This window comes from Vanessa cardui, chromosome 7, assembly GCF_905220365.1.
Source record: "Vanessa cardui chromosome 7, ilVanCard2.1, whole genome shotgun sequence".
NCBI lineage: Eukaryota > Metazoa > Arthropoda > Insecta > Lepidoptera > Nymphalidae > Vanessa > Vanessa cardui.
This window is the reverse complement of record NC_061129.1, coordinates 2,381,164-2,396,864: the sequence shown is the minus strand read 5'-3', so window position 1 is coordinate 2,396,864 and position 15,701 is coordinate 2,381,164. Positions and strand designations below refer to the sequence as shown.

The following is a 15,701-nucleotide window of genomic DNA, read 5'->3' as shown; positions in this document are numbered from 1 at the left end:
TAACTACATAAAATTATAATATCATCAAAAAAACACATCCTAGGCGAGATGTCTCAGAGGCTAGAAGACTATGTTATGTGCTTAATTTGTGTCTTTAATTATTCTGTAAAGGATATCATCGTTAGGAAATTTGGATATGACGAATAAAAATCCACACCATATGTATGTATCACCAACTCGCTTTCAAACAGCCTAATGGAAAGTCTTAGACTTTAATTAGGTCTTTAGATAAAAAGAACAAAAATGAATATAGCATTCGACGTGATTCTACCTTTATAGTAAAAGTGATTACACGAACCATCCAGGATTGTTCTACATATGACCGCGATCTTCGATTTCCGCCTGTGGCTTTATAAATTATGCTCTCCCAAAACCGCAAGAATTCAACGTCGCCATACCGATGCATAATTAAGATGGACAAGCGTCATATACCATATATCATTATTATAGAGATATATTAGATAACCGACCTGAAATCGTTCGCTGAAATACACTCTTCCCTTTTAACTTTATTTTTTCTAAAATATTAATTCTCATTGAGCATGTACGTCACGAAATTTCATCAAACTAAACTATAGATTCGGAAATCTCATGATGAGTAGTCTTTTGTTGCTAATACGTAGAATGGACATATCAGATATAACTAAGATTATATAAATACTATTCACGTAAGATGGTAGGGCTTTGTGCAAGCTCATCTGGGTAGGTACCAACCACTCATCAATTATTCTACCGCCAAATAACAGTACTCAGTATTGATTGTTGTATTCCGGTCTGAAGGGTGAGTGAGCCAGTGTAACTATAGGCACAAGGGACATAACATCTTAGTTCCTAAGGTTGGTGGCACATTGACAATGTAAGGAATAGTTAATATTTCTTACAGCGTCATTGTCTATGGGTCATGGCGACCACTTACCATCAGGTGGCCCATATGCTCATCCGCCAATTTATACCATAAAAAAAATGATTATGACATACTAAATAAGCTATTCCTAGATATCAAGGAATACTACCAGAACGATACAAATAAGTAAACCCGAAGCGACCTGAAAAAAAAACAGCCGCAAGACCAAATAGCTTTTCGAGCCGCAAGATTTTAAACACTGTTAGCTATTGAGAATATTTACAAATAAAATCCCAAGTCATTCTTATGACCTTAAAATTGAACTTAGAACTTCGAAAGCTTTATAAAATACCCACTAAACTAACGGAATAATGAATCACATAATTCCACGTAACAACTGTATTTTATCTTAAGATGAATTAGCGCATTCGTCTTAATTTTTACTATAATTAAGACGATAGCGAATATTTTTTTTATGTTCAGTTACCATGTCTATTCAAACTATGTGTCTACGTTTTAACATATTATTACATAGTATAAAACAAAGTCGCTTACCGCTGTTTGTTACTGTATGTATGCTTAGATCTTTAAAATTACGCAACGGATTTTGATGCGCTTTCTTTTAATAGAGTGATTCGAAGGAAGGTATATAATACATGGACAATATAGCATAGAAACGCTAACAATTTTAGAAGTTTCTAATGTGATGTAAATTAACAAATTCTGTAGCATAGTATCAGCATTGCGTGCAAAGCTGAGGCGAGTCTCTAGTAAGTATATGTAATAAATGTCACTAAAATACATCTTGATCCTTAAGTATTATAAACATAATATATTTCATACAATACTTCTAAATTATGATGTAGACTCTTCTTAGCTTAAACCATAAATCAGCATGTTTGACTCATACAGTGGAATATTACACATAATTGTGCAATTATTTTCATTTAAAAAAATATCAAGATATATCAAATATTAATGACTTTTTATATTGTCAATACAATATATAGTAAGTAATTGGAAAAATAATTTTATTTATTTACGTATCGTAATAATAACCATGAGCGTATAAATTTCATTTCATACAGCTTCAGAAACTATTTTTATATGTATCATATATTCAAATGTTATTCAATTTAAAAAATATACGATTCAATTTGAACAATATAATTTAATATTATACAAATAATTGCATATCAAAATAGCATTATAGCTGGCCAACATCACTCCGACATCTAACGATGCCGATCGTAAATGTAACGAATGTAATGAAATTATATTTACAACATTATTGCGATGCACATTAAAAGCGTATCTATTGAGAGATGTCACTGGCTTCTTGTACTATCTTTGTTTTGATTTATATATCATTGCCAGAGATGCAGCGCTATTCTGTAAGGAGCCATTATCTTACTTGTGAAATATTGGAAAACGAGTTCAACACCGATAATTAGATGCGAATATCCTTTGTTTATTTTAATGTATACGTCTTTACAACAAGATCCCAGAAAACGTTCAAAAATATAAAATTCAAAAGAATCGTTAAAGAACGTTTGTGTTTTAAAGGATATTACAACACGAATGACTAGTTTATAGTTGAATGCACCTTGGGAATGAGATGATCGTCTCCAGGTTGTTTCAATAAACTAAAATATGTTTGTTAATATACATGAAACATCACATTAAAAAAAATGATCCCGCTGAGTTTCTTCGCCGGTTCTACTCAGGTCCGAGGTGTTAAATTCTGAACCGGCGGTAGATTTTTGACTACCAATAAGAAAGTGTAAACACATTGAATAAAGATTTTTGACTTTGACTTTGTCCATGGTAACTAATTTCCGCCCGCAGATTCGCCCTCTTAGCAAAGCAGGTGTTAGGTAATCTTTATTCCATTTCACGATAATCAGCTGAGTAGTAAAGACGTATAAACGTAACAAACTCTATTATGCATTTATGATATTAATGAATATATCACGTATTACACGTTCGTATTCAAAGGTTTTAATTATTAATTGTTCTTACAGAATCCAATGCTCCAATGTTCGCAATTTCGTTCGAATGAACTTTGGACATGAAAATAGAATTGAGTGACGCGTGCGTCATAGTAAGACAGGCAATATCTTATTAAAGTTGTTTTGGACTCCGCGTCGGCAAGGAACGTGCAAGTGACAGAGACTAGAGTCAAATTGGTTCTAAAACATACATTAACATATACCTATTATATTGTTTAATATTTAGACGTCACGATAATTGGGCATATGTGCCAGTGTGTAAATATTTCTAATTAATTATAACTAAAATAATTTCGTATAGCTTTGCACAGCGAAAAATATATATTTTTTAGTTTAGCTTTTACAACAGCAAAGCAAACATCAGCCCGTAAATTTCCCATTGCCGGGCTAAGGCCTACTCTCCCTTTGAGGAGAAGGTTCGGTACAGATTCCATCACGCTGTTCCAATGCAGGTTGATGGAATACACATGTGGCAGAATGTCTATGAAATTAGACACAAGCCGGCTTCCTCACGATGTTTTCCTTCAGCGCCGAGCACGAGATTAAATATAAAACCGAATTAAGAACATGCTTAATTCGGTTTTTATATTTAATCTGATATATATAATTTTATATTTTATCTGAATATTCAGAGGTGTTTGCCAGAGTTTGTACCCGCAATCATGGGTTAAGATGCACACTTTCTAACCACTGGGCCATCTCGGCTCATACAACGCCGCTTTAAAACAAAAAACGATATCATGGAAATCTTCCTTATTCTTGAAATCTTTGAAATGTATCCGGCTGTAACTTTTCCGGCTACGAGTACTTTATACAAGATTATTATTAATTTACCCAAAAATAAACATCTTTAATCGTAACATGCAAAGATTTATTGAATACATGATTCACTTTGATTGGTCCTAATTATTTCGCAAACAATATATTTCGGTGAAACAATGGAGGAAGACCAACGCGTCCAAATATACCTCAGGGACATTTCGCCGATCACGAGATCTGATTGACCAAAATGATTTGAACACGAAATTGAAAAGTATGTTCGTGTTTGATTCACAGTCGCAAGCTGGCAGAGCAAACCAGTGATTTATCATCAATTTTTTTTTTAATTGGATTTTATTTTTTATTGGATGGAATATAGTCACCATCTGGCCCTCTTATGTCTTCGATGTGCCACCAATCGGTAATGAGTAGAACCCAACCAGACGACAGCTTGCAAAAAGCCTTACCATCATCGCACAGAGAAAAACAATTGAAAAAGAAATAATTTTATATTTTTATAAAAAAAAATAAGTCATTCTCTCTCTCTGCGAGCTTTAAGATGCTACTGCTATTTATGAATGATGCAGAATCCCGAGACAAAACGGGCACAAATCTCCGTCTAATAAAATTATTATTTTCTTTTTTAACAAAAATTTTCCTTCACTCCCGTCGTCGTTTTTATCATGTTGTCTGGCTTTTCCAAGTCACTTTTTACTGCAAGGCGACGCCGACTTAAACGATTTCTCATATATATTATGACTATAAATTATTACTTGAAATATTTAATCTAGTGCAGCTTAATTGTACCTCGTAAATACATATAATAATGCAGACTACTTTTTAGGATTCCGTATAACCGATATAATGAGAAACAGCATAAGCTGCAGGATCATAGTGATTCTATGATTATGAAGTTGGAGTGTCTGATTGTAATTTTTTTTACAATTTTTGTCTGTTTAAAGTAAAAAGTAAAGTAACAGCCTGTAAATTCCCACTGCTGGGCTAAAGGCCTCCTCTCCCTTTAAGGAGAAGGTTTGGAACATATTCCACCACGCTGTTCCAATGCGGGTTGGTGGAATACGGAATATGGCAGAATTTGTATGAAATTTGTCACATGCAGGTTTTCTCACAATGTTTTCCTTCACCGCTGAGCACGAGATGAATTATAAAGACAAATTAAGCACATGAATCAGCGGTGCTTGCCTGGGTTTGAACCCGCAATCATCGGTTAAGATGCACGCGTTCTAACCACTGGGCCATCTCTGCTGCTGCTTTTGTCTGTTTGTTAAGGCTAAACTCTGAAACCGCGTCATGAACCTTAGCGTATCGTATGACAACCGCTTGAATGTAGTAATGCAAAGGAACTTACTTCATTTGAAAACAAACTGTTATGTCCGTTATTATAACGAAATGCATATTCTGCCAGCCCAGATTGATCGCGTGATCTCCGATTAAGCCATGTATCATTTAAGATCCACATCTTTTAAATAGCACAATCCCAGTACCGTACTAATATTCATTGAATTAGCTAAAAGCATTATATAATATTTATACATCAATCAGCGACGGCGTGAAGAAGGAAAAATCTGACAGAATTTTCCTTATTGAATCTTAATTCTAATTCCCTGAACAAGATTAAAACCAACAGAAGATAGGGCAAAATAGTAATTTTCTTTCCGAGTTACGAAACGTGGAGGAATATTGGTAAGGATGTTTTTTAAGCTTCAGTTGCAAATGCCTTGCGCTCATTAAATTAACAGAAAGATTTATACATGATACATACGGAACCCTAAAATTCTAGAATCTTGTTGTCATGAGCGTGTAAACACGATACTCATTCAATGTTTGCAATGATAAGATTACAGATATGCTAAAGTAAGGGAATTCAAATATTAGTATACACACGTACAAATGTTTCGATAAAACGTGAATTTATTTAAAAACATGCCTTTTTCTATGCACAGCCTGATATTTAATAATAAAGAAAAAGGTTTTAATCGATCTCTGTGCTGAAACGAATAAAACTTGAAACAACAGACTGTGTTGTATCCAGCACAAGCAGCGGTGAAAAAAATCTTAGACTGTATCGCTGAGTTCAAGATATGCTCCTACGAATGCTGTAGCTACTTTTTTATGGGAATTTTAATGAGTAGTAAAGTATCCAGTGACCAGTACGAATATTATTATCAAATAACATCAACTGATGCATAATTGAAGCCAATGATAATTTTACGGGCAAATATATTGGTGAAGGTAAGAAGTCACCACCATATACATCGATGTTAATAATAAAAACTATTTCCTACTTCGCCAATACGCCACCAACCTTGAGAACTAAGATGTTATGTCCCTTGTGCACTGGTCACTCACTCTTCAAACTAGAACGCAGCGATACTTTAAGAGTTTATATAATAGAATAATAACATACAGCTAGCCTAGCTAGCTCGCTGTGTATTCTAGTACTTTAGATACGATCGATATTATATCCAACGAATATAAAAACAATTATATTCTGGAATTTTAATTAGACTTTACAAAAGAAATTTTTACGACCTTTTATATATTTTATCCTCTCATTTAAATTTTTACTGAAAAAATAGAAATAATTGACATTTACCAATGGTAGCGCTTTATGAAGGCTACGAAGATACCACTTTGTCATAGTTAATCTACTGTTTAGATTACCTTAAGGTTCTATAATTGTCTATAAACACAAATACACTGAACCTGTACTTTACTCTTAATTAGTCTTAGCAACTTCTAGCAGAAACAATGGGCTTAATTAATTGCTTCTATTATTTTATAAAGTAAATTATCTCGATACAGTAAAAGGCATAAAAACTGCCACACGGCGCCTGTACAAGGTGCGTTAAATCCAGTTTCATTGTCAATAAATAATTTATCGCCCACAATCCACGTTAACTGCTCTTTGTCCGTTAATCTTCATAATTTTATGATTGTAATACGGCTCTCGTTAAATATAATGTCAAGAATAATTCTTTAGTCAAGAATAGTATCAACTTTTCGAAAAAATTAAAAACTAAAATGAGTCATCGTGTTAAAATCATAATCTATAAGTACTATAAAATATAATAGAAAAGACCGTTTGATTGAACGTTTATTTCAACCAATCAACTAATCCGATTTGAAAATAAAATGTACGCATTAGATTTTATTGAGAAAAGTCATAGGATTAAGATTATAAACACAAGGGCAGACCAGTAACGTTTAACGGGGTATTACCGCGCAGAAGAGTTAGTTGTAATGTGATATATATTTTCAATTTTTTAAGAACACTAGAATCTCAGCCGAATATTATACCATTCATAATTACAATGACAAATTATTTACTTTTGAAACAGCCTGGATGCGATCGTTTAATTCCCAAAGAGTGCTAGCATCTTACAAATTGTTGAGGGAATATAATAATAAGGAGCATAAATGTCCTTAAATTCTCAACCTAAGGTTAAAAATTTTCGTACGAAAATTAAAAATTTCTATTCGCATTGAATTTATATTATTTGATAAAGCATGTATGAGTGAAACCAGTCAATCAGATTAACAGTAACGTATGCCAGTAAAATGACGAGTTAAATTCTACGATTGGCAACTGACCATGATCATTGATCATTGAAGAAGCAATGAATGCCAATGTCTAAAGCTGGCCAAAGAGTTTGTCGTCGTCGTTTAGAAAAATCAATTCACGTCTCCTCGGTTCTAAATGCATTTCATCGAATTGACTTGAAATAATTTCAGATATAATTATTAATATTTTAATTGTTTTGATGGACTATCTAACAGTAATATTTTAAAATTACCCAGCAATAAAAATGTTGCATTCTTATGATGTAACAGAATAACTATAATAATACAAGTTTTAAACTTATTAACAATTAGTAAATTATAAAATATTTGACCGTTTTATAATCCCGTTTATAGGTAAGGTAAAACATATAATTGAAATTTTACGCATCTTATATTTATATAAAATCGATAGTATTTGTTTTTTTTTTAAAAAAGCATCCGCATATTTAGTATCATTTAATTTTTTAATAAAATTATAATTATTTATCGAAATGAAATATCTAATTAACACTCAAAAGTTTTCTTCTGTAATCTACAATATGACATCAATCAATATTTAAATAAAAATAATAGTAAAAAAATAGTCTAGTAGATTTCTATTACCACGGTGATGAAAAGATTTATTTAAAGTCTTAAAATCGAAAAACAAACAGTACTAAAGTACTCAAATTTATCGATAAAATATGTGATGAGTGGATAGTGACCTGCAGAAAGCCCTAACACCAAATAGAAGTTTAACCTAAGTTACAAGACATTTTCGTGGAAAATTTTAGATATAATTTAAAGTATGTTAAAGTGATTATCGAAAAGAGAAACTAACAAAAAAATATAATCTTCTAATTACCCTGTACTATACGCATAGTACAATAATAATACTTCATTCACCTTTCGCCAGGTGGCATGTTCCCCCCACCGATGCTACACGCTTGTTATTGGACGAAACATCACACCATGCGCTTGCGCCGATTTTGCAAGAACGTCAATTATTATTATTATTGAGAAAGGGTAAACTACGTCATGGAATATTTGCATTGCTTACAGACATATTTAGGTTGAGCTAGCTAACCGCCCCAGCTTTACTAGTGTTTATTTTCATATAGTCGGATGTATCTTGAAGAACACAGGAATAATGTAGAATTCCACATGGCCGGAGATTACCCCAATATACAAATTAAATAAAATATATTTTGATGGAGGTCCATAAATGAAATTAAAGTACTAAGTCATTATACGTACTGCACGTATAATGATTATCGAATGCTAGTGATGTTTTTTTTGTAATATTTTAAACATTTTTTATTGTTTTATTTTTTTTTCAATTTATGATGATTTTAATCGACAAAAATGTAGGTGTACATTAAGGTTTACATAACACAATCATTTGTTTAATTTTATAATTTTTGTTTTCTATTCTTTCACTTGAATGTAAAAGTAACATTTTTCGTTTCTTTTCAAAGATATCTTCATAAAACATCTAAATAATTATTTCCAAATGTATCCAATTATAAATAAATTAAATATCATATCTAGATTGAACTCAAAAGTAACTTTATATGAAAAACGTGATTTATCTCATTATACGTATTATAATAGTTAATTACGTGTTAATAATAATTCTTTTTAATTTTATTTTTATAGTAAAAAAATATAAAGTATTTTAGCAATGCTATGTAAAACTTTTTTTTAATCTTAAACTTTAAAAAAAAAACATTAAGCATGTCATATTATTTTACGTGCAAGATTATATAATTGAAAAAAAAAGAGAAATTTTTCTTTTAAGCTTAACACTTTTAGTGGCTGATAGAATTTCATTTCATTTAGTTCTTGAAAATCGACGAATATTGTAACTTGCTTACTCGATTAATTTTAATTGTTTTATTTATATTATTAAGTAATAATCTTCAACTATATGTTCCTGGGTACGAAAATAACCCAAAAGGTCGGAAGCGCGAGGTTTCGTGTCGCTAAGCATTACGCATTGACACCGTTGAGCTACTCAATATTTCCAGTTTATATATATTTTTGTTATACATAGCACCAAGAACGAATCAGCAACGTATCGGACCCTTAGATTTCAGTGACGGGAGTCATATCCAAAGAGTTTCCGTAATCTCAATTCTAAAAAAGTAATTGAGAAGAAGACTACACAAGATCGAACTTTGATTGAATTTGAATGTTAGTACTGCCATGGGCGAAATATTGTCGTCGTTCCGAACATAGCAATGGTGACGGAAGGGTTCAGTACTATATTCATACCACGAGAGGACAAATAAAGCCAAATAAACAGCATTTGAAATCTAATGGGTCAAGACTCGGAATAATTCATGGCATTCATTACGTATAAATAGCATTCATTACGTATATATAGATAAATAAATATTATTAATTTTAAAGAAAAAGGTTTATTATTTTCCTCTTTTTGATTAGAACATTCTTAAGCCTCTTACTTCTTAACACAAAGAATATATTTATGTTCAGCACTTTCCTAGCACTCATACTAGTATAAGACAGTATAGTGGCAAACCTCTACGCGACTAATGTCTTAAAGAAAATAATGACCAACAATGTTTTCTTTAAATAAACGTATATAGAATAAACTAAACATAGCACCTATTGCATAAACCATTATCAGAACACACATCTTTGATAAAATACATCGACTAAGTGTGGCTGCGTTATCAACGTGATCTAGTTTATGCGATTGTTATCACTATTCACACATATATCTCATCTCGAATAACGATTGCCAAGAAATCTTGTTAGCAATAAATGCCTTATATACGAAGTTATTGGAAGGGCAATATATATAAAAGAAATAAACAATTGGTTTCTTACAGGTAGTTGTTTTTTTCATATTTAGAAGAGTAAGGCATTTGTTCGAATGAACCATCATCATCAGATCATGACTGATCTCGATGTGATCATCGAAACTACGGAATTCTTGGCATTACATATCCATTGGCAGTAAAAAAGTAAATAATTAAAACTTATTTATTGAATATTATTTTCCATCCCCGATTTCGCCCGCTTGATTTAAGGTTTATAAAATCATCTCAAGGAAAACGTTCCCTCCTTCCAGTAATTAATGTGGTACGTATGCCAGGCTATTATGTAACATTGAGTCAAATTTTATATTCTAATCCTTCGCATACATAATATTAGTGTGACTAAGATTATTTCAGGCGGCTGTCTGTCTCGTCTAATCTTATTATCTCATGAATATATGACAAGAAAAAAAACGTAAATGAAGTAAATACGAGAGATTTCGTTATCAAACTTCTGTGTTTATATCATACAGCTTGTATAATTGAACACACTGATCTTATGAATTAACAGACGGATTTTATCAAAAGGCAAAGAAAGCGCTTAAAGTGCATTAAATTTAGTACAAATAAGACTAATTCACTTCACAAAAAAATGCACAAATACTTGACCAGCGAAGTGGGGCGCGTCTTTGTGCTTTTGTTATTATAGAGATATCGCGATTTGTATTCCTAAATTTCTTTATTAAGAATGAATAACCAAGTGTAATAAACAGGCACAGAGGTCACAACAACTCTTATACTATCCAGGTAGTCACTGTCATAGGACTCTAGAGCTATCTTTCAATCTATATAAATAACAATCACTACATTATGAATCAGCTAATGGAACAACATCGAAGCCATTTATCATAGAAGATTTTATTTTTTTAAGTAAATAATAAATCGTGCGTAAAGAGTTTCATTAATTTAATAATATTTCCAAAATACGTTAGTAATAAATATCTCGTAGACATTGTGAGCAGCTGCATAATGTTGTATACATTAAAACTGCACATAATCTTATTCGATTAAGATAAATAACACATAAAATACAAAATATATAGTAGTTTTCCTTTCAAGTCCGTCATATACGTACATAGTGGAAAATTAGCAAAGATTCTTGGATAGGTTAAGGTGGGGCATTGTTCCAAGTGTTTAGACAGCATAAAACACAATATGTCTCGATGTTTCACAAACAAACCAGCCACTTTTACGTAGCATGAGAATTCAGAGAAACTGTCGGGGATTCAATAATAACTTAATTCGTCGAGCGCTCCTTCCGAACTGTTTATAAACTATTGTTACGTTGATTTTAAATATATATTCGTGAAGTTTAATGCTAGTTATGATACTATAAACGTGTTGTGTATGCGTTTTAGTTGGTCATCAGTTTTTGGAATGAAAATGTTGGATTTTTTTCTTATAGATTTCCAGCTTGCTTCTTAATAACAATCACCAATTTCGGTACGGTTTTGGTTTAGTCGTAAAAGAGTAACAGGTAGACAGCAGACAGATTTAATCTAGGTATCCTGTCTAGATTAGAAATATAGATGAACTAGGTTTAGCCGTCGTTTCATCCACATAAAATTTGGATTTAAAACTGTTTAACAGTTCACAATACTGGTTAATGTTTATGGCTACTCCAATCGTCGAGTTCATAGCATTGAGTTATAGTCTATAACCTTCCTCAATAAACGGCCGATCTGACGGAAATCGTATTATTGAAATCGGACTCGTAGTGATAAGCACGTTGAACCGCACCATACAGCTCTTATAAAACTACTTCATCACTACATAGTATAAAACAAAGTCGCTTTCTTTGTCCCCATGTAAATCTTTAAAACTACGCAACGGATTTCGATGCGGTTTCTTTTAATAGATAGAGAGATTCCAGTGGAAGATTTTGTATATAATACATGGACAGTAAAGCAAAGAAGCATTGGTAATTTTAGAAGTTTCTAATATGAAGTCGTAAATAAACAAATTCTGTAGTAAATTTACTATCAGTATTGCACCCGTGCGAAGCCGGGGCGGGTCGCTACTATAATATACACAAACATATAATATAGTATATGAAGCAAAATCTACTGATTGAATTTTAATGAAACTTTACAATAAGGCTATAACATCAAGGCATTGCGTTGATTTCGTTATTGAACTATACCATATTGGCATATTGCCAAGAGAGACGGTGTATTTTTATCTTTATTTGGAATTTACTATTAAATTCAATTATTGGTAGTTCCACCTGTAAGTTTGAGTATAATATATATTCGTATATATGAATATATGTATAGATATATAATTTTATTTACGTGCTTTGAATAATAATTAGACTTTGAAATCACAATATTTTTTTCCAATTTTATCTAAATTCATGACTAACTACTCTTATCAGATATAGATTATGTATTGCTTTTTATTTTGACATATAAATATATCTAAAATACTCACTTAATATGTATATTATCATGTATACAATCAAATTAATGTACATAGAAAAAAAAATCTATGGAAACATTCTTTAACTATCTGTTATCAATTTGAAGTTTTTATCTTTGTTCCTACTCAAATATATTAAAATTTATAAAAAAAAAATGTTTGTAATTTTTTGCACTTATGTATAAATTTCAATGTAAATAAATACAACACGCAGAATAGTCTAACAAACTTTGTTATTCATATTAAAGTATCATCAACAAATTGATTCATGTTTTGTTAATTAACAGCTATATGTAAAGAGGACATGACTGCAATTTATTTTCCGTAACATTGAATTATAATAAACGCAATTTGAATCTGATATATAAATATATAAAATATACATATTTCATGACACTAAATAACAATGGATAGTTATTATTTATACTTTAATATGAAATAAGAAATATATATTTATTACAATAATATTAGATATATAATTATAAAGACTTTTATGGCATTATTAATACTCTCAGTGTATTAATCAGAGACTTAAAACAGTTGATTTTTGTGAAATCTATTTCAAGTAGCTCCTACGTGTCTACACTAAGGTGCTTCTTAAGTAAATAATACATCTATGAGTGTTTCTGAATTCGTAACATTCTCAAATATCTCAAAAGGGCTGCGTAAAATGTCAAAAATATTAAATAATATATTTGCTGGTAAATGTTTTGTACCATTCATCCAACTGAGTAGAAACTTTAAACATATTATTGACACTGGCCGACAATATAATTTACAGACAATTTCTTGCCAAAAAATTTAAAAGAGGAATAACTATGGAGAATAGCATTTGCTAGTTAATTATAAAAAAAATAGGAAAAGCATTGTTTTACTATAAAAGATAACATTTATTTTTTACACCACCAGACATTGTCCTAGATCAAACAGAATACAATCTGGTAATGAACTGAGGCACAAAACCGAACAAATTGCAATGTATTCGATATTTAATACAATTTCAAACATGTACTTGCATTTTTCAATGATTAAATTGTGATATATAACTTTGATAATGGGTTACTTCTTATGTGATTTAATTTCAATATATCCATTTCATTTTTGGTAAAATTTATTTTTGTTAGTATATACTATACTATACTAAAGAATGAAATACCAAAAAAAAATCACATGTCTCATGATTAAAATTGTTATCTTTTCAAAGGGTATATTTTATTTCATTACATAAGGTCAATATGATTGAAAATTTACTAATCAATTTGTTTTAATATAAAAACTGTGTTAATTAAATAAACATTGATAAGCATTGTGTATCTTATAGTAAAATAAAATGAGATATAACTCTGAGATAAAATCTCTACTTATAATATTGTTTATGTAACAAAATGAGTTTTGTGATAAGCTGATTGAGAGATATTATACTTTGGTTTTAAATCTTATTTTATTGATATTGAAACAAGTATAAAAATATTATTATAGTAATAATTTCGTTACCTGGTGGACTATCTGTTAGAATGGTGATACCAGAGGGATCAACATGAGGTGGGAATGCCTCATACAGGTCGGGCTCCTCTTCAAGCACTGCGGACAACATCACGGAGGGCATCCCGGCTCAATAGCCAATCACACTATGACTAGACACTACACAACACTGCACTAACACTGAGTCAGCCTGTCTCGACCACAAGTCACACCCTTGAGCTCCCTACATCCATCCCCCACCGTCACTGACTCATGTAACACCGTCCCCAACACCTAAGTCAAATCTTGCTGCACCATTTTCAAATCTGAAAGAAACAAGATTCAAGTAATCACTAGAACTCTGTCAAGACAGCAAATTATTTTATAAACGACACTATCTTAACGATATGTTATCAGCCCGAATAATCCAGTGATTCGATCGTGTTTCGCGTAGAGCGTCGCTAGTCGCTAGTAAAATAATTATCTAATTGGATATAATTAAAACATTGTTCGGATCAGCTGATTGCCTACGCTGCCAGAAGGGGCTCGATATTTTACAGCTATTTTAAGACTGTACGGCAGCTGATCGGGCGGTCTTCAATGTCAGTACGCGAGAAACGCCCGATTTCTTAATGCGTGAAACGCGAAACATAACTGATTCGGGCGTGAACTCACCGAAATCCTGACGATAAATGATGCGGAGCAGGATTTGCGACTCCGTATTTACCGCTTTGGAGTCCCCGCGGCGACTAACCCGAGTGCCCAGTTCCCGGCGCAACGTAATCACGGATGGGATAATAGTGTTGAGTGGGAGCCGACGCTTTTGCTTTGTCACTTAAACGAACCACACAGTACATCAGAGAGTTATATCAGTAACTGACCATACGCACGGATACATTGTAAGATTTATTCACTGATATGCGAAATGATTTGCAACCTCTGAATTGTCTAATCTAATTAACTATGTATCCGGTGAAAGTCGTACATAAAATTCGAGAGAAGACGTTTTCTCTAAAATGAATGAAATGTTACAAGACTATATTAAAATTTTCTTTTTCAAAGAAAATCTTGACAATCAAAAGAACTGCACGTCTACTTTATTCACGATTTGCATGAAATCGAATATTCTAATAGAAAAATGGAAACATTGCCCGCCTTCGCCCAATAAAAAGCATAGACTAAGCAATTAAAGCACGAAATTCATAAAGCTGTGTTCACACTTCGCACTTAATAAATAAGCTAACTTTTTTATTGGTTTACATTTTTAACCTCACCGAATAAATTTAGAAATTAAATAATACATTTATTTGTAACACGGTCGATATAAATCTTTTATTTAATAAATAACACAAAGCCTCTGAGTCATATAAAAATGAGTCATCTCAGTCATACATGAAACAGAGTTGTTTTTTTTTTAATGTTTTCATATAAATGTTTCATACAATTAATTCGAGCATTGTTATTTATTCAATCTTCGAAGACATTTAAAAATGCCGCCAGTAGTTCTGAAGTTTTGTCACATAAGAAATAATGAAATCTTTAAATTGATAAACCTTATCTTTATGAGTGTTCTTTACAATAAAAAATATAAACATCGATTTAAGCTATTCCATGCTATGTTATGAGCTAAGATATGAAAATGTCCGATTACATTCGACTAAAATTCACTTGCTATATTGATTAATAATAAATAATACTCAATAATTTATTATCGATCTAAACCCATCTATGATATAATATGAGATTTATGTTACAATACATCTTGACAATGTAAATAGATTTATACATCTTCTA

The 15,701-nt window shown here is 31.5% G+C and overlaps 1 protein-coding gene across 8 annotated transcripts in view; it reads right to left on the bottom strand.

Annotated features, from left to right (window-relative positions):
* The window catches only part of LOC124531221 (GTPase-activating protein skywalker), a 92,648-nt gene extending 77,550 nt beyond the window's left edge, over positions 1–15,098 (bottom strand). For 3 of the 8 annotated variants that reach the window (XM_047105720.1, XM_047105718.1, XM_047105715.1), the window contains exons 1-2: positions 14,583–15,096; positions 13,941–14,233 (exon numbers count right to left, since the gene is read on the bottom strand). In XM_047105720.1, coding sequence (XP_046961676.1) covers positions 13,941–14,052 — 112 coding nt within the window. In that variant the 5' untranslated portion in view covers positions 14,053–14,233; positions 14,583–15,096. Of the gene's footprint in view, positions 1–13,940; positions 14,234–14,582 lie in introns of all 8 variants that reach the window. The other 5 variants (XM_047105722.1, XM_047105719.1, XM_047105716.1 and 2 more) reach the window with 3 other exon arrangements.
* Between the last annotated feature and the right edge of the window lie 603 nt (positions 15,099–15,701).